At 42.4% G+C, this 24,781-nt stretch overlaps 1 protein-coding gene across 9 annotated transcripts in view; it reads left to right on the top strand.

Annotated features, from left to right (window-relative positions):
* LOC146518827 (calmodulin-binding transcription activator 1-like) overlaps positions 1–24,781 on the top strand; it is a 51,676-nt gene that overhangs the window by 14,014 nt on the left and 12,881 nt on the right. For 8 of the 9 annotated variants that reach the window (XM_085160340.1, XM_085160339.1, XM_085160343.1 and 5 more), the window contains exons 4-7: positions 16,887–16,954; positions 19,642–19,777; positions 21,858–21,929; positions 23,838–23,991. In XM_085160340.1, coding sequence (XP_085016466.1) covers positions 16,887–16,954; positions 19,642–19,777; positions 21,858–21,929; positions 23,838–23,991 — 430 coding nt within the window. The remainder of the gene's footprint in view (positions 1–16,886; positions 16,955–19,641; positions 19,778–21,857; positions 21,930–23,837; positions 23,992–24,781) is intronic. The other variant, XM_085160337.1, reaches the window with a different exon arrangement.

The raw sequence follows: 24,781 nt of genomic DNA, 5'->3' as shown, positions 1-24,781 counted from the left end.
TTTTGAATTGTCAGGCACTGTCACAGGCACAGTCCTCAAAACAAAAAGCCCAAACTATTCTTTTTCATTTTCAGATTTGGTGATGCGCAGCTACAGTCCTTATGACCCCAGTTTCTTTCCAAAGTTGTGCCCTTGATTTTTGACATTGATATGCAAACTGCCAAAGTGCAACACACCCTGGCACAGGTCGTGAAAGGCTCAAACTGCTTTTTTTTCTCCTTTTGGCCGTGTCAGAACATAGACAGAAGTATAAGGGTTTTGGAAACTTATAGAAAGTTTCATTTTTAAACAAAATGGGTGTGCTGCCTAAGTATTTGTTAGATAACATGTTGGTGAGAAACTTTATCCGTGTCAGTGTGTGTGTGTGTCCCAGAGCCTGCCTATGGCTGTAACCTCTCCAGTTGACATTGAGCTCTGTGCTGTTGCCATTTACCAGAGTAAAGCATAGTTTAATGAGGGGGTAAAGAAGCCAGTACACACACTCGCACATGCACACTCATGCATGCTACATACGTCTACACTCGCAGACATGCACACGCAGGACCAGAGGGGTGTTTCACAGCTCCTTGTGTTTGATTCCCATTCTTTTATTTTTAATCATTCCTCTGTCTTTTGGGTTGAGAAATATTTTATGTTTGGAGAGCGCCAAGTTATAATCACTAATTAGTCCTCCAGGCTCTCTCGCTTCATCCCCCCAACCCCCACCCCACCACCCTCCTATCTTCTTCCCATCTCTCTCTGAGCCAAGCATAGCCCAATTACACCCAGCGTCACTTTGTGTCTGCTGTGACTTCCATTTTCCACTTCCATACTGTCCTGCTGACCTGACCGGAAAAATTAACCAAAATGTAAAGAAACACAAAGAAGTAATTGCATCCATTCTACTCAAAGATTAATATCCCTGTTGATAAATGTAATTATTCAGCAAGCTTTTGCAAACAGGGACGTGCATGGTAAATTCTGCAAGTTTTAGCCATGCTGGTATTTTAGCCGGCCCAAGTTCACAAGAAGACGAGATTAACTGGGTTTTACAGGTCAGGTGTCTGTGGTTGGAGTTAAAACTGTCCCTCCTTTCCTCTTTACATTGTGTGCTGGGAGTGATGGAGTGTAAGGTGGCCAGTGAGTGTGTGGAATTGGTTTTGTGGTGGTGGTTTTGGACTATTTCCCTAAAGAAGAATAAGGGTAGTTTCATTATTCATCATTTTCATTATTGGCATTTAAATATTCAGTTAATTCGTGAAAACGATCGCCTGTCAGTCATTTTCGAGTCATTTGGGTTTAAGAAAAAAAAATCACTTCCAATCAGTAACTCAATGGTGTGAGTTGGGGAAAACTCAAACTGGAACCTTTTGTCAGCAGAACCGCCTATTTACAGGTATTAGAAAGCCAAATTTGATTATCTGAGGATACATTCATTAATTGGGAAGCAGAGCTACAGCAAAACTTGGGAGTAAAGCAAGAGCAAAAAAAGGGGACTTCAGTCAGAAATGGAATATCTTCCATTAATGTGCCAACAACATGCTTTTTTAAATTAGAAAACAGAAGTTAGGTATCATCATTTGATGACACCTGAAGCTTCCTGACAGGACCACAGCAGCTAATCTAATGAACTTTTTGATGACAGTTGTGATCCTAGATGCATGGATATGGTAATGGAAGGACTGCCAACACTAGATACAAACAGAAAACTTCGACTGAGACACCCCTTTCTTTTGACAAGTTGTCTACTGCCATCCAGCAGCTTACATGTGACTGAGCATCAGAAATCGATGGACTCCCTGCAGAGTCCTATAAACTGTTTTGGTTTGTGTTAGGAAAAGATTTGTATAAACATTTTAGAGACTTATTAGACTCTGCAACAATGCTACTCAGCTGGTCCAGAGCAGTTTTGCCAACATTTACAAAAAAGAGAGAGATCTAGGTTTGCTTAGAAACTTTAGTCCAGTGTTTCTCCTTTGCACAGATTTTAAAATAATTACAAAATGTCTCTCAAATAGACTGAAGGACTGTTTGATACTTTGGTTTCTGTTATCAATAACAATCAGTCATATTACATTCTTGAAAGCACAAAAATAGACAATCTGTTTTTGAGTCATGAAATGACCTATCAAAATGTCAGGGTCTGGATGTACGCCTTTTTTCTATAAATCAAGAAAAACCTTTTGACATAGTGGATCATTTTTATTTGTTTAGGATGCTTGAAGCTTTTAGGTTTGGAATAAAATATATTTCATGAATTAAGTTGCCCTATTCAAATGCGTCTGTTTTGCTGAAGATACAAGGGGGACTCAGCAGACCAGTCTCTGTACAGAGAGGCATTAGGCTAATGTCTGCTATGTTGTATGCTCTCACCATTGAGCCCCTCTTGAACCAATTAAGACAGGATCTCACCGGGTTAAACTTTGATGCAGATGCCAGTTAGTTTGTCTGCTAGTCAAAAATGATGCTCACATATTGGAACAAAAGATACCACTGTGTAAGTGTGTATCCTCTGTGAGAGTTAACTGGCAAAAGTGTGAAGGTTTACTGTTAGGAGAGTGGAAAAGCAAACAAGCAGCCATTACTTCCAGCTGGGCTGCAGTGGAGCAGACAGGGGATGAAATGCCTTGGGGTTTTTCTTGGCAATGATGATTTGCAGAGGAAAAACTGGGAGGGTGTAGTGGAGAAAATTAGTGCCCGATTGTTTAAATGAATGTGGGCCCAGTCACAGCTGTCTTATAGCCCCCTATAGGACAGCTGTGACTGGTTGTGAATAATCTTCTTGAGCCTTCAAATGCACTGGTGCAGGACATTCAGAAAAGACTGATTAACTTAACTTAACTTACCAGTATGGACATATTAGGAACTTCATCATTCTACCTCTGTGCTAAAGACATGCTAAAGAGCACTGGCTTAAGAGTGCTCAAAAGTATATGGGAACATGAGGGAAGAGCCTCTGTTCTGTAGCCCACTTACTCAGTTTCCGGATGCTTAACTCTGCTGGCATACAAAGAATCCTTACAACAGCTGGCCTGACAAAGTTGGAAGGGTTGAGATCAGGAGAGCAGTGTAAAACTGTTGCCATCAGCTCTTAAACTGGTTTTGTGCTTTGCCCTTCCTGGTCTCTGTGAGCATTATTTGTAGGCTCCGCAGAAACGCAGCCATTGGTTTGCACTCCTTTGCCAACGCTGTCCATGAACGCTGTAGTAGAGGAACATGAAGAAGATGTGGCTCTTGTATCTTTTGAAACACCGCGGCTCACTGATCTTCCTAAAGCCTCAAAAATATATGTATTTCCTGTATGCTGCGAGTATGAAAGCTCTCAACGGAGTTTCATTACTTCTTGTTCTAGTTTTCTTCTCCTATAGGCAGCTGGACAAACCTATAAAGAAACGCAGTGCGGTTCTCCAGTGGAGAGTGGCACGTGGGGGCCGGGGCCACAAACAGACATGTGGCACATATAGACCACATAACAGGAGACCCTGCAAAATCTGTGGGTAACCTGTCCTAGGCTAGTTCCTCTGGCTGGGTACGGACAGGTGAGGGACGACAACATTCTCATTTGTAAACCCAGACAGATAGAGCAGCATAGTGGAGACATATCTAGTCAGTTTTCTTATAGGTCAGGCAAAAACTGGGATTGTGTTAACCAGGAGGAATAAAATGAAAGGAACAGGGTCTACTGATGTTAAACTTCAAAAGTCTGGTGTCTGCTCGTATCAGAATAGAGTTCACCTACTATGAAATGGTTGCAGACTTGGATCATTTCATCTCTTTTTAGGGGAGGGTGAAGGAAATGTTCTGTACACAGTGAATAATGAATTGCGTGGTCTCAGTTTCTTGGGTAATGGTTTACTGTGGGCTAGGGTGAGATTGTGAAAATGTGCAGTTATATTGTGTTTTTCTTTGTATGACTGTAAATAAGGAATTGATTCATTAAAGGCTTTGTTAAAAGTCAAAGGTCTCCTCTGCTCTCTTCTCTTTTCCTCTCTTCTTCTCTCCTCTCCTCCTACCCATCTGGAAGCCCCACATTTTCCTCCTGTTCTATTTTCTCCATGTTGCACAGACCCACTATTTATCTTGCCCACTATAATTTGACACAAAATATTGTTAACTGGAGACAGAGAAATATATTAAACAGTGGGAATGTGCGACTGTGAGTGTGGGGGTGTTGTGTATGTGCCCGAGTGCATTTGTGTGTGCTTCTTTGTGTGTGAGTGTGTGTCTTTGTGTGTGTGTGTGTGTCTTTGTGTGTGTGTGTCTTTGTGTGTGTGTGTATGTGTGTGTGTGTGTGTGTGTGTGCCTTTGAGTTTTAACTTCCTGTTAGATTCCAAACCCGACCAAGTACTGAATGACCCAGAGTGTCTGCTGTAATAAGAAGCTGGGCTGTGCAGTGGAGACAATATTTTTTGTATCTTTAAATGTCCCCACATAAAACCTCTGTAATATCTGATTCTTGTGTAAATTAGATTGAATTCATTGTAGACAGATAAAGCATATAAATGTGTATGTGTGTTCATGTGCGTGCACAGACAGCTGGTCCTTCTGCTCCTATTTTGAGAACTGCATCTGTAGAGTTTTGTTTAGATAACTTTATTTAACTTTCATAACTATGTGCTTTGCTGGGCCTTTAGAAGTCCAATACTGCATATGTTAACAACAATTTGCCTTTTGTATATTTCCAAATAACTGTGACTTACACATGACATTAGAGTACAAATTAGGAACAACAAGTGTTGGAAGGCTTTCTTTTGTACAGAGCTTTTTCTTACGCATCTTCTCTTTTTAACTTAGTAGCTACAGCTTAGGGACTTGTAGAGAATGTGCCTGGTTCAGGATTTCTGAAGTCAATGCATATTTCATACTCTCTGCTCATGTTTACAAAGGTAGGTTTCAGTCTAACATATTCTTAGCTTTGATGTAAATAGTGCTGCAAAGTCCAACAATGCATAAATAATAAAACAAATAAATAAATCATATAAAGATATGTGTAAATCTTGTACACTTGTTTATTCAATGTATGGGTGTAGAGTTATATCTATATGGTCTGCTGATCTGAAACACAGCTTACTTTTACTCATGCCCAACCAGGTTGCAGTCTCCAGTTCCAAAGTATTTAGCAATATTGTTTGTAAATTCATATGACAAATATACACTGAGCATATCGATGGACATCTGGGTCTGCATGAGCGTAACTTGAGTCATCAGAGAGGTTCTTATATTGACATTTCACACTGCTTTATCACTGTATAAGGATTATGGAGTTGTCTACTCAGCAGTAATCAACAAGAGCTGTGTAACTAGTGTGAAAACAAAATATGTCTGTGGAATTGTATCTTACATCAGATTTGTCACCTTACATCTATGAAGTGAATTGGATTGAGATTTGGTGACTGTGGAGGCCATTTGAGTGCAGTAAACTCTTTGTCATGTACAAGAAACCCTTTTCAGATGATCTGAGCTTTTCGACATGGTGCATTATTCTGCTCAAAGCAGCCATCAAAAGATGGATACATAAAGGTGTTCATAAAGGGCTGCACATAGTCAGCAGCAGTACTCAGGCAGGCTGTCACATTGCTCGGTACTAAAGGACCCAAAGTTTGCTGAGAAAATATCTTATACCATTACACCAGCAGCAGCAGCCTGAACTGTTGATACAGTGCAGGGTGGTACCAGGTGTGGTCTTCTGCTGCTGTAGGCCATCTGCTTCAAGGTTCAATGTGTTGTGCCTTCAGAGATACTCTTCTGCATATCTTGATTGCAAACAGTGTCTATTTGAATTACTTTTGCCTTCCTATCAGTTCAAAGCTTTCTGCCAATTCTCCTCTGACCTCTGTCATCAGCAAGACATTTTTGCTTGCTGGATATTTCCTCTGTTTTGGGCCATTCCCTGTAAGAAATATTTATTTAGTTATGTATTTATTTATTTTATTTAGAAAGAGGTGCAATACATATTAATGAACATTTTAACTAATGTAAATATGCCAGATTATAGCCTTGGGCTAATTTCCATCTGCAGACCCTCTGGCAGGTTGGTGTTACAGACAAGTTAGGAAAAACATACAGAGACACTATTTACAGATCATGTGACAAGGACAAAAAACGTGATCACATTATATTAGAACAAACAATTACAAGTAGAGTGGACAAAAGAGGACAGTATAGATAACAATAACGGAAACACATCAGTTATATTGCACAAACCCTAGTGTTACACATGCCCTGACTGTCTTGATATTGCACTGACCCATTACACTAATAGTTATTTCCCTTTTGTAATACACTAACTCTTTTTCATGTCCAATATAAAGCATGATTAATTAAACATGATCACATGTTTGTGTGTCCCTCAGATGCCCTTTTAAGTGACTCTTAAAGATACCTAACCAAGTGGCCTATGAGTACATATATTTATAACATATTAATGGTAACCTAGTCTTTAATTTTATCCCCCTAGACATGATTGGAGTGTTTATGGTTTTTATTTCTGCATCTGTCTGTCTACAAATTTGCAGTTTCTGGCATGATGCTAATTTGGTCTCTACAGATTTTTTTCTTGCTTCATTCTTGGAAAGACACAGATTATGGTTGTGCCTGTCTTTTTTTAATACATCACAGAATATTTATTTTTCTGGAGTGAAGAGACCTCAGTTTACTTTCCAGTTTGTTGTCTATTCCATGCAAAGTTGCCTCAGTTAATTTTGTACATAGCACTATTAACTGCCTCTGTTGTAGCTAATCCAAGATGAATAGAATTGTCAATAAAAACATCCCAGCTCAAATATTTTTTACTAACGCAATCAAAGTTCAGACGTATTTGCAAAGGGGATGCAAAATTATCCGACCACATTTGTTTTTGCTGCGTAAAGTTGCTGTGGGGTTAAATTGTCAGTTTTGTTAATGTGATATCGCACTGGATCTAAGTGTGTTGGCCTCATAAGCTTCCATCATCTAATGGCCACTTGGAGTCTGTAGGTTTATTTCTAATTAAAACTGGTAAGATCATGTCGTTGTTAAATTGCATTTCCAGGGTTAGATCAACTGCATTCGCTCCAGACCAAAAATACAAGGTAATAATAAAGAAATGTCAAATTGCTGCGGTAGATTCAGAACACTCTAATTTATTTCCTCTTATCATCTGTTTGCTCATTACTTTATGATTTTTTAAAGCAGATGCATGTTACGGTGGTAAATGTCTATAGGAGTGAATTGATTAACATTCATTGGTAGATGTTTTTATGGATGGTAATGTGTTTTTCATTTGTTAATGAGTTAAGAAGACAAACAGTTGAGCACTCCTACACTGTGTACTACACTCTCACTGTGTACTACACTCTCACTGTGAACAATGTTTCTCCTGGTGCAGAGTTGTTTCAGAAAACTCTTTAAAATCACAATTAAAAACTTAAACTGTAACACAAAAAATTCTATGATTTTTATACATTAATGAAAGTGCACTGGATGGCTCTAACAAATGTGGAAAAAAGAGGCTTGATGCACAACATCTGCTTTTAAAACCGAATAATATTATGTTTCAATATCATGCAATGGCCCTAATGTTGTGTATTCCTCCATAGAGGAATCTATGGAGTCCTTTGAAAACCTGGACGAGGTGGTTGTGCTAATATGCTGTGTTTGGTGCATTATGGCCAGACATCTCCACTTTCGGTCTTGTCTTTCCAGAGCACATTGTTCCAGAAGTCTTGTGGTTTTTACAGATCCAACGTTACAACATTACAAAAAGTCCTACTACAATGAGCTTTCTCCTGCTAGCCCTAGAAAACAAGCCATACTTGATCTTTTTCTAATTACACTGTCATGTACTTCAACCTTTAATGAGCTAACTGAGGACTGTAAAGTCTGAGCTATAGATCTTGGGGGGTTTTTTTCCAGTTTTTCTGAGCATTCGCTGATCTGACCTTGAAGTGGATTTGCAGGGACATCCGCTGCTAGAAAGATTGTTGCACTGTGTTAACCCAAACCTGAATGCTCTGGACCAGCAAACTGCCAAAATCTGCTCACACTTGTTGATGATCAATTAATCAAGGGAACTTGATTACGAGCACCTTCCGTATCTCTATGGAAGCAGCAAGACTTTACATCATTTTTCACAGGATTACAGAGAGACTTCTGAAAACTTTTTTTCACATGACTGTAGGTCAATTATGATTGCGTGTTTTAAAACCTACAAAGCATTAATTTCTGCTTTGTTTGTATTTATGTTTGTATGCTCAATTTATTTCTCGGTTTTTCCGAGGAGGTTGGCAAAAGGGGTTAATTGGCCGCCCACAACATCATATCCGCAACAAAACATAGTGAGAGAGGTGTGAATCCCATGGTGTTGTGTCTAGCATTTTCCACTAACATTATTCTGGAAATGTAAACATTTACAAGAGTTACCCGGGGAAACATATACATTTACTGGTAAATATGCTGTTCCCAACATCTACCGTAATATATAGAGATTTTTTCAGTGTCTGTGTGTGTGTTTTTCACTTTCAGAGTGAGTTATGATATCTGAGCTGTTCCATTCAGGGGCTCACAGCAGGAGTCCAGTCTTTTCCTCTCCAACTGCACTTCGATCTAGCACTACATATTCCTCCATCTCCCCAATTCGGTCCTCTTCTTCCTCCCTCTCCTGCCTCGCCCCCCTCGCTGATGTATGGAATGTCTACTCTCATATGGAGTGTGTTTGTAAAAGTCATGGTAATCAAATTTCACTGATTCCCGGGGGATTAAACAAGGTGGCATTTGTGTGTATGTGTGTGCGAGTGCGTTCTGTCGCTCTGCATATACACTATTAGCTGTGCACTAAGTTGTGTATTGTAGTGCAGCTGTGTCATTACTCTAAGACCAGCTCAGCTGTAATATATCATCCATCATCTTGTACTCCAAGGAGACAACTATATATGGGATAGCAATGCTGCATTTGCATACCGGCAGAGCATATACTGTGCTTTAATTGATTCAATATGCAGTATAAAGCGGTTGAAGGGGGCATTATAAACACCTCAAGGCAGAGCATCTCACTTATCTCAGCTGCATCTTGACCAAGTCACAGAGATTAAAAGTCTTGTTTTCTGGATTGTGTGTCTGACTCAGACACTCACAATAACAATATTGTTTGCTTATTTGAAATCAACCCTAACACTCGAGGCAAAATCACTCTCTTACAAAAATGAGATGATTGCAGAGTGGAAGTAATCGCTCATGACTGCTGCAAACATGGCGGCAGCAAGATTTCCCACCCACAAAACAGGTATTACTTAGCCTAGGTGCACAATTACCTATTGTTGGAAGTATATATGTTCTGGCAGTATGGCTATAGGTTTAGCAAGTTTTAACTATGTTCAACACACAACTTCAGCCTCCTTTTTTTCTGTGAGACTCTAAGCTACAATTTCTGCCCGCTCTTAGGTGTTATTGCATGTTGAACTAGAAAGTCACACCCCATTACAGTTCATATGAGGTGGAAAGCTACCAGGACAGCCTGGAAGGCAATGACTGATGTCTGTGTGCCTTTGAATCTCTAAAAGTGCATTAAATTAGCAAACATTATATAGCTTTGGCAGAAGTATTTGCAACAAAGCCAACCAAACTTAAGTAAACTCAGTGTCTCCATAGACAAAACAATATGCTTGCTGTCAGAAACCATATATATATATATATATATATATATATATATATATATATATATATATATATATATATATATATATAGATAGATAGATAGATAGATAGATAGATAGATAGATAGATAGATAGATAGATAGATAGATAGATAGATAGATATAGATATATGTTGTAGCGGTAAGAGTTAAAGATAGCACACCTTCTTTGGCGCCCACTGCATGAATCACAGTACTTGAAGAGAAGGTGATGACTCTGGGCTCTACCTTGTATTATGTATCTTTACTGTAAGTATAGTGTGAAGAGGAGCCCCTTTGAATCTAGTGTTACACTGTACTGCAAACTATTAACTTCTACAGCATTCTGCAGTTCACGTAATTTGTTCGAGATATGTATACTCTGTCCCTGGTGCTATAGTTTAATACAAATTGAAGTGCTGGAAAAAATTCAGGATGGATCGGTCCACATCAAGCTGAATTCACAATGATACAAATCCATACTTTTTACCACAAGACGCTGCCTAAATTCTGCTGACTCCAGATTTGTGTTTATACCTTTGCTCAGTTCAACAGGAAACTGATTCACTGTCTGAGATCTTTTTAAAAAATAAGCAATAATAATTTATTTAGCCAAAGAAGAAAATGTTCATTTTATTAAATTGAAGTTGCAGTAAAAAATGAATTCTGTGGGGACATTGGTTAAATTAAATTCTCCATCTTGATTCTATTGCTTGTGGTCTTGCTTAATTGTGAGTAATCAAAGCAGTTGTCCAAGTGAAAGCACATAATTGGTTACATTTGAAAAAAAGTTTGATTTCTTAGCAAGAAGTGAGTTTTGCTCTCTCTCTCCCTCACTCTTTGAAGCGCGAGCTGGCAATCATCAGAACTGGGAACACATTGGGGACTGTTTTATTAAACCATGTGAAAGGTACATTACATTTTGCAATACCCTGAAAGAGTGAGCGCAGGTCCACAGCCCAGGGCTTCGTCCTAGGCAGAGACAGATCAAACTGCACAACAATAGAAGCCAGTGAGCGGAGCTGGGTTGATAACCTTTCATGTTTACTTTTGCTTATGATTGTTATGACTCCACCTGCCCGTCTCCCAGATTGAAGCCTCCAGCTCTATTGTCAGTAGAAAAGATAAACTCGAGATTGCAAGCAATTTGTACATCTGTAAATTGATGCTTGTCTTTGGCAGCTTGTTTTTGAGGAGAGTTAAATATGCATGACTTCAACATGGGTGGCTCCCAAGTTTTCTTTTCTTCTTCTTCTCCAAAACAACAACCAAATGACATGAAATCTTTATTTGTTAGAAACAAACAGAATTCTGAATTGATTTAGATTTAGATTTTGATCTCCACGTGAGCTCCAGGAGCTAACTAGATTTGTTTGTTTTTTCTGAAATGCAGCTACAGTCATATTTACCGAGCGTGCGTGCGCGCACACACACGTACTGAACAGGTGCGCAAACACACGTGCATGCAGACACACATGCACACACGTATGCTCCCATCTTTAGTCGGTTGAGAAGGAGACAAACCTAAAGATCGCCACAGAGACCCATCTTTCAAATTTATTCATTAAACTCCCAAATGCTCCCCTTAACGAATGTAATTAGAATATGGTAATGAGAGAGGGCTGAACCAGGGAGTGTTATAATACGCTTAGCAGCACAGAGGGAGAGAAGAGGAGGGAGGGGGGGGGGGAGAGAGACAGGGAAGGAAATAGAGTAAGGGAGTAAGACGAAAGAGAAATAGAGAGGCTGACTGACAGGGTGCCAATTTATGTCTTGTTGTAAACAAGTATTTATGCCAATGAGAGGTGGCACACACTTTCTTTCACTCTTTCTCTAGCTCCCCGTCTCTCAGTTTCTCTCTCTGTCTCTCTTTCTCTCCTTCCTTATCATACTAAACCTCCTCAATAACAATAACATCAACAATAGCAGAGCAGAGATCACCCTCTGAGGGAAGAGTGACTCACAACGAGAAGAGGCATCAGGGGTTAACACAACCACTGGGGACTCCTTCAGTGAGGCACCCTCACCCCCCACCGAGCCACTGCTGCCACCAAGTCGCTTTCTCTTCTTAAAAAAAAAAGCCACTGCTAAATGCGCTTTCATCATTTGAAATTTCAAATATCCGTCTGTGTGTGCAAGTGTGTATGTGTCTGAGCACCCTTTCCTGGTTAACTTTGCGGGAGTTTTTGAGGACTCTGACAAGCTTTATCCAAGACGCCCTAACGCGGCGGGGTTCCTGGCATTGTGTTTGACACCACACACCTGTTGCTGTCTTTGATGTGCTCACCCCCCTGCTGAGAGAGTGGGGGCCGTCTCCTCAAATGCAAATGCAAGGGAAGAGGAAGAGGACAGGTAAGGTGCGCAAGAGAGGGGAAGTCTTAGAAAAATATGATTGATGTTCCCCCAGTGGATTGAGGCTGTCTCTTCTTCGCTCTCAGGTCTCCGCTAAAAGAGTTTGTGCTACTTTCAATACCGTCAGTGTGTGTGTGTGTGTGTGTGTGTGTGTGTGTGTGTGTGCGTGTGTGTGTCGCCACTTTCACCGTTTGGACCTCTGTAAATTTGGAAGGGAGGGTGATGAGAGGGAGATGAGAAAATCAGGGGGGGGAAAAGGCAGAAGAAGGTGAGCTGTGGGAATGGGAGAGGTAGAAGGAAAGTAAAGAGGTCAAACCAAAAAGGAGATGGAGTGAAGAAGAGGGCAGAGAGATGTTTTCATTACAAAGCCATCACTCACATGCGCAGCAGCCACTACATACTCTCAGACTCTTCAGAGACTAAGCCTCCGCGTTGTGTGTGTGTGTATACACTTGTTCATGCTTGTGCATCCTTCCATGTATATTTTTGACATGGGGGATATTTTTGGGTGCACGCATGTCTGAGTGTGAGCGTATGCGCCTGCGTGTGAATGCTGCGAGAGCTGGGGTGAGACAGAGATGAATGCGATGCACATGTCTCTTTCCCAACCAGGTGAAGGTCAGACCTTATCCCTCAATGATAGCCCAACATTAAATATGTGTGTGTGTGTGTGTGTGTGTGTGTGTGTGTGTGTGTGTGTGTGTGTGTGTGTGTGTGTGTGGTAGTTTTGTTCCATGTTTGGGACCTTTATCAGCATGCACACCAACCTTTTTGAAACTACTGGTCTTTTTGGGAACAGCATTTTATGGGATCCTTGTTACCTTTAGAGTTTGGGTTAGACTTTGAGGATAACGTGTGTGTGTGTGTGTGTGTGTGTGTGTGTGTGTGTGTGTGTGTGCACCCAGTTTGGTTCATCCTTATGACCTTCACCATTGTACACACCAACCTTGTTGGCACCACTGTTCTTTTTTGGGAGCAGGAGGCCAGCTTTTAATGGGATCGAGGTTAAGATTAGGGTTTTGGTTAGACATACAGGATAGCGGCATAAACATGTGGGTCTGTGTGTGTATGTGTGCAGCTGTGTGTTTGTCTCGCAGTGTGTCACTGAGAGAACAGGAGGATAGGCAGACAAAGCCAGGACTAGTTATGTTTTTATATATTTATTTTTGTATACAAGAGACTTTGTGTATTAACGGCCCATTTGTATGCATGTGTGTGCATAAGTCTTTTATGTCCATGGCCGTGCATGTGTTTGTTACACAGTGTGTGATGAGGTGTTTATATGATAAACACAAGGCAAGCTTGAGAGGAATTCTGATCAGGGGCTTTGCAACAGTTGTTATGGAAACAGCATTAAGCAGTTGTATTAGCCAGTGGAGGTAATATAAAGGCTGTTGAAAGTAACACACTGTGGGGAGAGAGGCAGTTTGGGAATATAATACAAACTACACATTATTGCTCCGGTTTACAATAGACTTGATGAAATTTTATTGTGTGGCTAGAACAGAACAAAATTATCCTCGTCATAAGTCATTGTCTGTCTCTCTGTTCGAGCCACACATTTTAATTAGCCAGGTTAGAGAACACAGTGCAAACAAGACATTATTGGTCTGGTTTACAATAGACTTCACATCATTAATGTCAGCTTAAGGCAAAGCCTAACTTAGTCTGCATTCGGCTTTCTCTTTCCAACATAATCTTTGCTGCAGCTCGAGACTGCACAAAAAAGCCACCGTTGCTCCATGACATTGGTGATTTTTAGAGGTCAGCAACGAGCGTTACACAAAGGGATGCTGAGAGATGAGTCGTGTCACGTTTCAGATCACAAATCAAATAGTGTTACGTGGGGATTTAGCGTGAGACAGCCACTGTAATGTGTGTTTTATACGGTGAAACTTTGAAGTAAAAATATATGAAACAGACCAATAAATGATGTATAACATAAATAACAGAAATGCTTTATGCTTGCTAAAAAAACCCAAAATGAACTCTATGAATAGAATGCTTGTGAACATCAGGCACAATACTAATGCGGTTTGTTTCACCCCCTTCATGTGGTATGTATACAAGACTCAAGGAGCAAGGCAGAGACAAAATTCTGTAGTTGAAAAGGACCTTCAGTTTGTTACCTCCTGTACTGCCAAAATAAACTGCTCAATGCCAGATGATTGCTTTGGTGAGAACCAGCAGCAGCCTTCATTTGAGGCACTTCAAATGGATGTGACAGTTCCAGTTTATAGACAGCTCTGTTTTCCCCCGATCTCTGTCAGGGTGATGCTCATCATTAGACTTCAGACATGCGCACACACATGCTCTCTCTCACACACACACACACACACACACACACACACACACACACACATGCTAGCCTGTAGCTAGACCCTATAACGGAATCTCCCTGGGGAAAGCTCCTGGATAAGTCTGTTGCTGTGTAGGCGACCCCCCCCCCCCCCAACTTCCCCATCCTCCCTCCTGTGGAAATCTCCCTGAGGTCTGTGTGTGTGTGTGTGTGTGTGTGTGTGTGTGTGTGTGTATGGCTGTCTGTCTGCTGTTCTGTACATGCCAGTTTCTTGGAGGGAGATGGTCTCAGTGATGCATGAGTGGGAGGCTGATTTCCCTAACTGCATCACTCGCTCCAATCTAACTTCCCACTTATGCTCTCTGCTTTGTTAGATACTTCTTAAGTAACTCTGTCTCTTTCTCAGTTTCTCTCACACGCAGACAGACAGGAATAGGTGTGTGTTGGGAATAGTGCGCGTGTGTGCATTCAGGCAGGCCTGTCGTGATGTATTATTACGTAGACTCACACAGACATGCAGAATGTCTGGGTTTCTAGAGTAGATCCCTTGAGGAAGATACTCGTCCCTGTCCATGTGTCTGGCATAGCAATTATGCACGCACGCGTGCGCGTGCATGTACACACACACAGACACACATGCACACACAGTATTCCTAAAGGGTCAGTGTGTCACCATCACCAGGCATGCTCAAAGCACTCCATCACTGCTTTCTACTGGGACAATAACAGTGACTTCCTGAGGTTCGACCTTCACCGTCTCACTTCTGCCACTCCTCACACGGGTGAGCGTGAGTGCTGTTGAGGGAGTGAGCAGCAGTGTGTGTGTGTGTGTGCAGTGTGAATGTGTGTGTGGGTGTGTTTTAGAGTGTGTCAGGCGGCCGTTTCAGCTGACTCTTCTGTTTCTAGCTTTTTTAATGGCTCTTATGGGGCAGGCCTTTAATTGCAAGTCTCTCTCCCTCCTTCTTAATCCTCCCATCCTTCTGCCTCTCCCAGCCCCTCGTCTCCTCTCTTCTTCTCCTCTCTCCTCCCGCCTCCCACTGGCTGACAGTCACTAGGGGGGCACAAGTGCCTGGCCGGAGCTGTGGAGGCCGTATAGGATATTGACTTGCTGCGGAGTGGTTTGGGAGGAGGAGAGGTGGCTGCCTGTCACAGCTAATGAATAGATGCATAAATGAATGAGGCACTCCTTTTGCGTGTGTGTGTGTGTGTGTGTGTGTGTGCGCGCGCACGTGTGCATGCGTGTGTGTTTGTTGTTTGTGCCGAGCTTTGGCTGAAAATGTGCCTGTGTGCATCCAACCCAACCATGACTCGGAGCAGTTTTATGTGCCTGAGACAGACAGACAGACATTAATAGTGGCCAGCTTGAGAGTGATAATTATTAAGGGTGTGATAACAGCCCAGCCTACACATACACACGCACACATAAACACACATAAATGTAGGATGAGGCAGTAAGGGGTTGGAATGAGAGGAACGAATGGAGGGTACATAAAAAAATAAAAACAATCCAGTTAAGTGCAAGCACCCTTCAGCTGTTCCCCCCCATCCCCCCCCCCCACACACACACACACCCCTCCCTTCATCTCGTCTGATCGGTGTGGAGCTGAAGTACTCTCTTGCCAAACTGGGACAAATACCTAAACACACACACACTCACACACACACGGAGAAAGAGGCAAAGGAGGTCTGGAGAGGAGACTGTTGTTCTGAGGGGGCAGATGAAGGAGTGCTGGAGTGTTGATGTCTTCTTCACTATTGCTTTGTGCCACATTTCAAACACTGATTGCCTTAAGAGGACAATTTACATTTCACAGTCTTTCACAGCAAGTGGGTGAGATGGGAGTCGGGGAAAGGACAATGTTTCAAGGAGGAAGTCAGGGGTTACAGGGTAAGGAAAAGGCGATGCTGCGTGAGCGACTAAAAAGCAGGAGGTATAAACAAGAGTTTCTTTTGGCTGCATCTCTGTGTCTCTGTGTATGTGTGTATGTGTGTGTGTGTATGGGCGTTTTGTTTTTCCTTACTCTTGGTAGAATGCACCTGTACGATTTGAACTTTCTTTTTCCTTATTGGATTCATTTGAGTGTGGAAGAAGAATAGAAGTTATGTGGAGAGCTGAGGAGATGAAAAGAGAGCCAGAGGAATTAAGAATCGAGTTAGGAGCGAGCTTTATCTGCCGGGAAACTGTGAAACTGCCAAGTACAAGAAAACTTTTCCTATCAGCGCACTCTCTCAGCTAGTGTATAGGTCTGCACACACACACACCCACCCCCTGTGCATGTGTGTGTGTTTATGTAGCATGTGTGTGTGTTTAGGAGATAGCTTTTCCTCCCCAGTGGAGGGAAACATCAGTGTGTCAGTGAGTGTGATTGGTTGTTGGCCCTGAGGGTCTGTCCTCTATATCTGTCTTCTGACTGGCTGCACTGTGACCAATCAGACGCCCAGACCTCACCGTGGCAATCAAGATAGTGACACGCTCTCTGTGGGCATCAGCAGGTCATCTGGAAATACCTGTTATGTTTTATCTCTCTGTGACAAACACACACACACACACTGATACACACACGCACACATACCAATATAACCTTTCTGCCTTGTCTCTGTCTCTCTAGGAAATTGCTGCATATCTCATCACTTTTGAGAAACACGATGAGTGGCTGACGACGTCGCCGAAAACCAGGTGAGGGGAGAGAGAGCAGACAATGATTTCCACACACGTACAAAAACACAGTATCGCTCAATCAGTCAGTGGCTCACATTGGTTTAATCTCAATGACTGAGCGCCTCTGTTTGATTAAAACATTAGTGATGTACGTCGACTGTCTCCAAAGGGTCCTTCTAGCCGACCTGCTCTACATGTAGAGAATGCTCCAGAACATGCTTGGACTGTAAAGCACCTAGTCAGCTGGAAACGGAGTATTAATGAATGTAAATGTATTAGGATAAGTGATGTATAATTCAGATGAGTGAGGGTGAGGGGGGTTTGTGTATATAAGATGGGGTGTGAACGGGGATTCACATGCCAGAACTGAATATTCATCGATCCGAATGAACCATAAGCAGCTCTTTTCCTAGAATGGAGAGAGGTTATAGCTAGGAAAGTGGTTAGGAAAAAGAGGAAGAGAAAATAAAAGACTGAAGGAAAGGGCAGTGTGAATTATTGATAAATCACCTTATTGACATTTACTCTAGTTAATACAGATGTAAGTAGAGGACTGAAAGAGAATGAAAAATGACAGAGATGGGGAAACAAGAAAGGAAAGAAGAAAGTAAAGTTAAGGAAGTGAAATGGTCACCCCCGTGGCCCCATTTCTGATTACTGACACCGCTGAAAGCCCCAGGATATGCCTCTGCGCTCCTATTGTGCCAGCTAAAGGACTCTTCTCGGGAGCAGCCGGAGGCCAGCAGCACAGTTTATGTTGTGGATGGATTTCTCATTGATTGGTTGTGCTGCCGTATAGCCTCAGTCTCCCAGCAGCAGCAGCAGCAGCACTCATATTGGTGTTATTGAGCAGCAGTTAGATATAATCCCATTTACACATGACATGAGGCACGATTAGAACAGATTACACCTAATCCCATCAGATGGAAGGATCAGCTAACGGGGCCCGTGACATTTACGTGCAGCGCATACGTTTTTGTGCATGCGTGCACGTGCACGCTCGTGCGTTTGCATTCATAAGTGTGCATGTGTTTGCACACTTGTGGGGGGTCGATATTAAGATAACAATCAATGACCTTCATTTCTTCCCCTTGACTGAAATACCTCATTTGTTCAGTGTAATGAACTCCTCCTTCTCTCCTCCCTTACCGGATTTACCCACTCTGTCTCTTTATTGTGGCGTTTTTGTTTTGTTTCTTTTTTTCCCACTTTCCTCCAAATCGTCTGTTTTTGCTCTGCTACACCGTGGAACAGTGGAAAAGCTTTTTATATCCCACACATCACAGCCTAGTTACAATCAATAGCATTTATGTCTGCTTGAATCAGAGGGTTCGTGAGCAGTACGGGCACCATCCACGCGCCCCTGTCGCCACACACACACATGCACACATACGTATGAACCCGTGCGCATGTGCTGCCCACACACACATGCACACACACATCTGAAATCATCCATCTTCTCCATAACATAATTAGAATCAGCAGCTCTAAGATGACTCACGCTGCTCGAGACAGAGACTAAACTTGGCTTTGATGGGAGGGTGGGGGTCTCCACTCCACTAAGAAACTGGCAGGCTCACCCCCCAAAACAGAACAGATTTAAGGTGTCAAAGAAAATCAGCTCAAAGTAAATTCAATTTCACTGCTCACAGTGTTCTGAGTAAATTGCAATCATCTAAATCCATATACATATATGAGAAGGGAAGGAAAGGAAAGGAAAGGAAAGGAAAGGAAAGGAAAGGAAAGGAAAGGAAAGGAAAAGAGATTAGATGAAAGGAGAAGCACAGGTTAAGATAGCAGCAGAGGGAACAGATGAGATGAGCAGATCAGAAAAAGTGGAGGGGAGAATGGGGGAACCAAACAAGCCTTAAAAGAGAAAATGAAGAGATGGTGTGATAACAGGGATAAAGACTAGAGGTTGATGGAGACGAGGACAGTAAGAGGAGGTGTATGAACGTGTGTTTGTGTGCATGTGACTGCCAGAGAAAGAGCAAGAGAGCATTCGTGAGTATATGTTAGTTTATTGATTGTTAACGTGTCTGTTCTCTCTCTGTTGCGGTGAGATAAGGCAGAGAAAGCATTTTTCAGCGTCCTACACACACACACACACACACACACACACACACACACACACACACACCTGTCCTTAATGTTTGAAAGTATAATGATTGATTGCTGGGTAGCAGGTTTGACATTGAGCCCAAAGAACGCACGGCGGTGGGTCCTGCCACCTTTGATATCGCTATAGCCTCGGTGTCTCACGTGTACGTGTACATGCATGGCTCCTGGTGTGCGCCTGTGTGTTTGTGTGTGAGCATCCTGATAGGTGTATATGGAATGGGAGCTTAGAGGCCAATGTTCCTGCCGTGCCAATAAATCACCCTACTAAAATATTAACATGTAGGAGCTGGAGTCTCTGTATGAGTGGGGAGGGAGCACATGAGACCAGCTCACTTGACTGTGGGAGAGTAACGCTGATGTCACTGTGTACACCAAGAACATGTTTTTTTTTAATTCTTGTTTTTTTCTTGTTTGAGTTGAGCAATCCAGAAGTTTTTGGGTACTACGGGAAGTTTTAGGAATGCAGCACAAAACTCATGTTCTGTTCAGTATCCCAGAGAGCTGCATTGCTGCTAGCTTCAAAGACATTTATTCTGAATGACCAACCTAATACCTGACTACGTCTTTATCCTGTATCCCGTCAGACCTCAGAATGGCTCTATGATCCTCTACAACCGTAAAAAGGTGAAGTACAGGAAGGATGGGTACTGCTGGAAGAAAAGGAAAGACGGCAAGACCACCCGAGAGGATCACATGAAGCTGAAAGTCCAGGGAGTAGAGGTGAGAGGCTGCAGTGGAAAAACAAGTCGATGATCTTGTTTGCCGCTGAGTGTGGTTTCACTGCCAATCTTGTCTCTAACTCACTCTCCTTCACTTGGAGGGGCTGCATACGTGTAGCACAAACGAACACACAGCCGAAGCTACAGGCCACTTTGTGACCTGGGAGCAAGTGGTGCCAATCTTTCTTTCTCTCCCTTCCTTCTCCTGTTCCTGTCTCAATCCCTCCCTCTGTCTCCCCTCTCTCTCCTCTCTCTCTCTCTGTGAAGGATAAGAGTGTGTTTGGCCTGAGGCCAGGAATGATGTCAATGCCTCCTTCAGCAGAACAGAGAGGGGTATCGATCCAGTCTCAAGGCAGCGTCTGTGTGTGTGCGAGTGAGTGTGTGTGTTTGAGTCACATCAGCTAGCTCAAAAATTGATTATTCAGCAGGAATATACCAAGAGGTGAGAGGAGTGAGCATGCATGTGTCAGAAACAGAAAGAATGATTTGGAATGGGGAGCGAAGGAGAAGGCACATGGATCTTTGTGGAGGGCTCAGTAGTTTTGCATTAAAGGAGAGCTGGAGACACAGACGTAAAAGGAATAATTGAGATCAAGTATTCCCTTTTGCAACTCACAGCTCCACGCTCACGTCCCATTTCACATGCATTTCCCTGCAAATGTTCATGGATGCACATGCTCAAACACATACACAAGGCAGCCGCTCTCCCTGGTACTTGGTCAGTAATTGTTTATGTCACTGTTTCCCGTGACCCCTCAAGCAAGTAAGTAAGTAAGCAGTGTGTTGAGCACGGGAATGAGGGAACAAGGAAGGCAGCGAGATGAGCAGAGGGAGAGGAGCAGGAGGATGGGGAGCGGCAGGAAGCATGAGAGGAAAAACATAACCCTGGATGGAGAGCCTCCTCATATCGAATGGAAATATATGGAAATGCACTCTGCCTTTGGCAAAACACACTTTAGATAGAGGGCTGGCTACTTCTGAGAAGAGGCAAAATGGCGAGAAAGTACAAGTGTGTGTGTATATGAGAAAGAAAACAGGGCAAGTTTTAACTGTGGATTATATACTGCCTGATTGCTGAGTATTTGCGTTTGTGTGCAATATTGTCTGCAAAAACAACCACTTTATTTGCTGCATGTGGGTGTGATCGTGTGGGTGTGTGATTCTTGATTGTACTGTGTGCGTTGACCTTGATAGAAGGCTTTTCTGACATCATTTCATCCTTCTTCTGTCAAAAAGAAAAGCTCACTTCATTAAGGCTGGGTATTGATTCCTCGATACATTTTGAGTATTGACTAAAAAGTTTCCACTGCGCAGATGATCAAAAACTGTCAAAAGCTCCAAACTGGAGTCTGACTTAATCCACAGTCAGACTCTATATCTTGTTCACGTATTCTCTAAGATAAGATGTTTACTGGTGCAAGTCATATTTTTGTGACTGCTCTGTTGCAAAACAATTTCATATTCTTTAACTTCAGGTATTACAAAATCATATTGCAGTTTGTTTCGGGGGGTTTGAGAAATCTCAACTGTTTTACTGGCACCAGTTTGCACTATTTTGTACATGCACTATGTCAGCATCCCGCCCTGGATGAAGTCCGTACCAAACCCCACTTTTCGTCATACTTTCCACGCTGAGGCTCCACTCACACTTTATGCTTTGCTCTCCTCCTCCTCCTCCTCGTCTTCTTTGTCCCCTTTACTGTTGCTGATCTGTCTTGCAACATCTGTAAGCCAACAACATTGTAACTTTTTGTGAATTCCAAGTGGGTTATGCCTAGTCTTGCAGAGGCAGTAAATTTCACAATCTCTTGTGCTATAATTGTCAGCATCAGATTTATGGTATTTTAGAAAAGACATTAGGAAAAAACGCATACAGCATGTTTGCAATTTAGTTTTAGCACCGCAATCAATACAACCTAAGTGGGTATAACCTAAGTTCTCCTCTCCTGTTCTGTCCTTCAGTGTCTTCTCCCCCTCTCTTCTCCTTTTTTGTTTTTGTCTTGCCTCCGCCATCCCCCTTCTTCTCTCGTTAACCAATGTAATCTCTTTTCCTCTCCTCTCCTCGCCTCTCCTCTCTCTAGTGTCTGTATGGCTGCTACGTCCACTCCTCCATCATCCCCACCTTCCATCGTAGATGCTATTGGCTGCTGCAGGTAAGCCCACTGCCCTTTCCCACCTTTCCTTATCGCACAGCATTTATACACATTTAAAAAAAACTTTAAAAAAAGATTTCATAGTGTTGTGATGACTTGTTATTACTTGTCATTTAAAGCACCATAGATTTGTCATTTTGGGGCTATTCCCCCTCCCGTTATGGCCAGTCCATGGCATTTATTTCAGCTGTGTTAGTTTTTATTTAACATTCTACCTAAAAAGGACTGCTAGAAATTATCTAGTATATCATTAGTTTTACACAGAGCTTCACCTGTTAAATTTTCAAAACAAAACACTAAGCTAAACCATAAAGCAGCAATAAAAGTCCTCCTCTTCTGAATTAATGAGGCAGACTCGGACTGCTGGAAATACTGTCACAAAACTGGGCTCCCAATAAAACTTAATGTTGTTTGGCCAAAAGGAGTTTCCTACACACACAATTAGACCGCTGGACTACACCTAGAATAGGCTCGGCATCTATAGCGGGTGATATATACAATGCCATGCCTTGCAGTGCGGCAAAAACATTTCTTCTCCAGAAGTTGACTGTAACTTCCTCGAGCACAGTGTGATGCCTAACACTGAGACTCGATGCTCATGGCGAGCATGAAGGACTCAGCCACTAGTCTCCATGTGGTCCTCTCCAAGAAAACACCCCGAAGCTACAAACAACACACACACACAACCTGCTCTCACGAACTCGCGCGCACAAACAGACTCACGTACAGATGTCTACTGTGTATGAAAGCGTGTTGCTTTTCAACAGAGACGTTGGACTCACTCTGCTGCTCATGTGAGAGACAGCACAGAGCAGCATTTGTGTGCACGCTCCCCACGCACACCCATACAGGTCTCACTCTCTCTTTTGGGACATATAGTCACCAGGACCTCATCATCTTCAGATGGCAGGCTACATGATTCATCATAACATGCCTGCATACATTTATATACTCATCCTCTGTCTCTCTGTCCATTTGAAAGAAAATAATGATTGAATACCAGGCTATGGAAATGTAAAATATGGAAATGTATACTTATTTATTCATTCATTTCCAGAATTTCCTGCATAATTTGTCACATTAAATTTACAAGAAAATTTCAGCCATCAGCATAAATTGAACATGCCCTTACCCAATACATTTTTTTGCAACACGCCCCACTAGTTAGACTCTCGTGGTCTCTGGCTTTGAAGGGAAATTTGACTCTTTTTATCTTTAATGTGCCATTTTCTGCTCTTTGCACATATATCAAAACACGTCAGTGGAAATGGTCATAAATCAGTCTACGAATGCTGTTGCATTGCACAGTGAGGTGCTGTAGCAGCCTACTGTGCTATCCTCTTTCGGAGAGAAAAGTGTTCCACCTCAGCAGGTCCTCCCCTCACCTGAGTCTGTCTACTGAATCTTTCATCAAGAGGAGCTTCTCTCTCTCTCTCTCACTCTCTCTCCAACACACACATACACACATGCAAGTGAATGCACTTGTTGAATCATTCATGGGGTAGAAATTCCATAGGTCTGCTGGTGACCTGCAGTATAGTGAGAATTGTTCTCTTCCTTTGTTTCTCTCTCTATATATATAAACGTAACACACACATACATGCACAAACACACATGTAGGCACTGCAGGGTTAGAGAGAGTGATGAGTGGGCTCAGGCTGATAAATCTTTTATGGGCAGGTGAGAGAATCTTATCTGACACGCAATGTTCGACCTCCTCCGTATCCTCTGCTTTCTCTTTCACTTTCCTTATGCACTTCTCCTTCCATCAGTCCTGATGTTGATATTTTTTTTAAAGTTTTTTTTCTTTTTCTCTCCCATTGGTGGGAAAACAGTGAAATCGCTGAAATGATGAGCTTATGCCACATGTGTGCATGCCTTTGTTTGTGTGTCCTTACTGTTTGCTAGAACCCAGACATTGTGCTGGTGCACTACCTGAATGTACCGGCGGTGGACGACAGCGGGAAGCCATGCGGCCCTGTCCTCTGCTCCATCAACACCGACAGGAAAGAGTGGGCAAAGTGGAGCAAGGAGGAGCTCATAGGACAACTCAAGCCCATGTGTGAGTTCTCTGTGCATCAGCACTTACACGACCTTCCTCCTACACTCAAGCACTCAGGTTTTTAGCCCTCGCGCTTTTACTAAATTCGGGAGTGCGGCTAACCCCGGGTCAGTATCATTCCACTTGTCGTGTTCAAGTAACACCGGCAAAGATGCTGAAGAACCCAGACAAGCATGAAAATGAATCAGTAGACAGTTAGTGTGGAACATCTAAAGCAAAGATCGTTTGGTTCACTGGCTTGTTTTTATCTTTGGCAGCAGAATGGAGCCCTGTCTGGAGCTGTGCCATCATTTATCAAAAGAGACAACAGGTGTTGCACTGGTTCATTGTTGATCCTATGAGGGGTTCGCTGTTGCACTGAAAAGAAATATGTGATGTAACTGCAGCAGCTCACTGTTTAGTTCCTTGTTGTAAATCATGGATCCGAAAAAGAAGAGTGGATGTGCCAAAACATAATTACCTTATGTTGATTAACATGTGAATAAATGATATGTACTGTCATTATAAAGAATCTTGTTCTTTAGAAATCCATTGTAGTAAGAGATATCTGCTACATATTTTCAGGCTTTATGCAGTTATTTATATACATATATAGTTTTTGATGGCTCCAACAGTCAACGCCATGCTGCCACCTAGAGGCAGATACAAATTGCAACCACTAAATTGAGGGATTGAGGGAAAGAAGACAGGGATGCCTGAAATATCCATCATGTATTATTCATAAATGAGCATCAGGGAGTAGATAACTCCAGTACACACACTAGCGCACATATACACACACACAGAGATC

The sequence above is a fragment of the Neolamprologus multifasciatus genome, chromosome 5 (assembly GCF_963576455.1).
Source record: "Neolamprologus multifasciatus chromosome 5, fNeoMul1.2, whole genome shotgun sequence".
Taxonomy (NCBI): domain Eukaryota; kingdom Metazoa; phylum Chordata; class Actinopteri; order Cichliformes; family Cichlidae; genus Neolamprologus; species Neolamprologus multifasciatus.
Note: the sequence above shows the minus strand (reverse complement) of the source record. Positions and strands in the feature narration are given on the sequence as shown.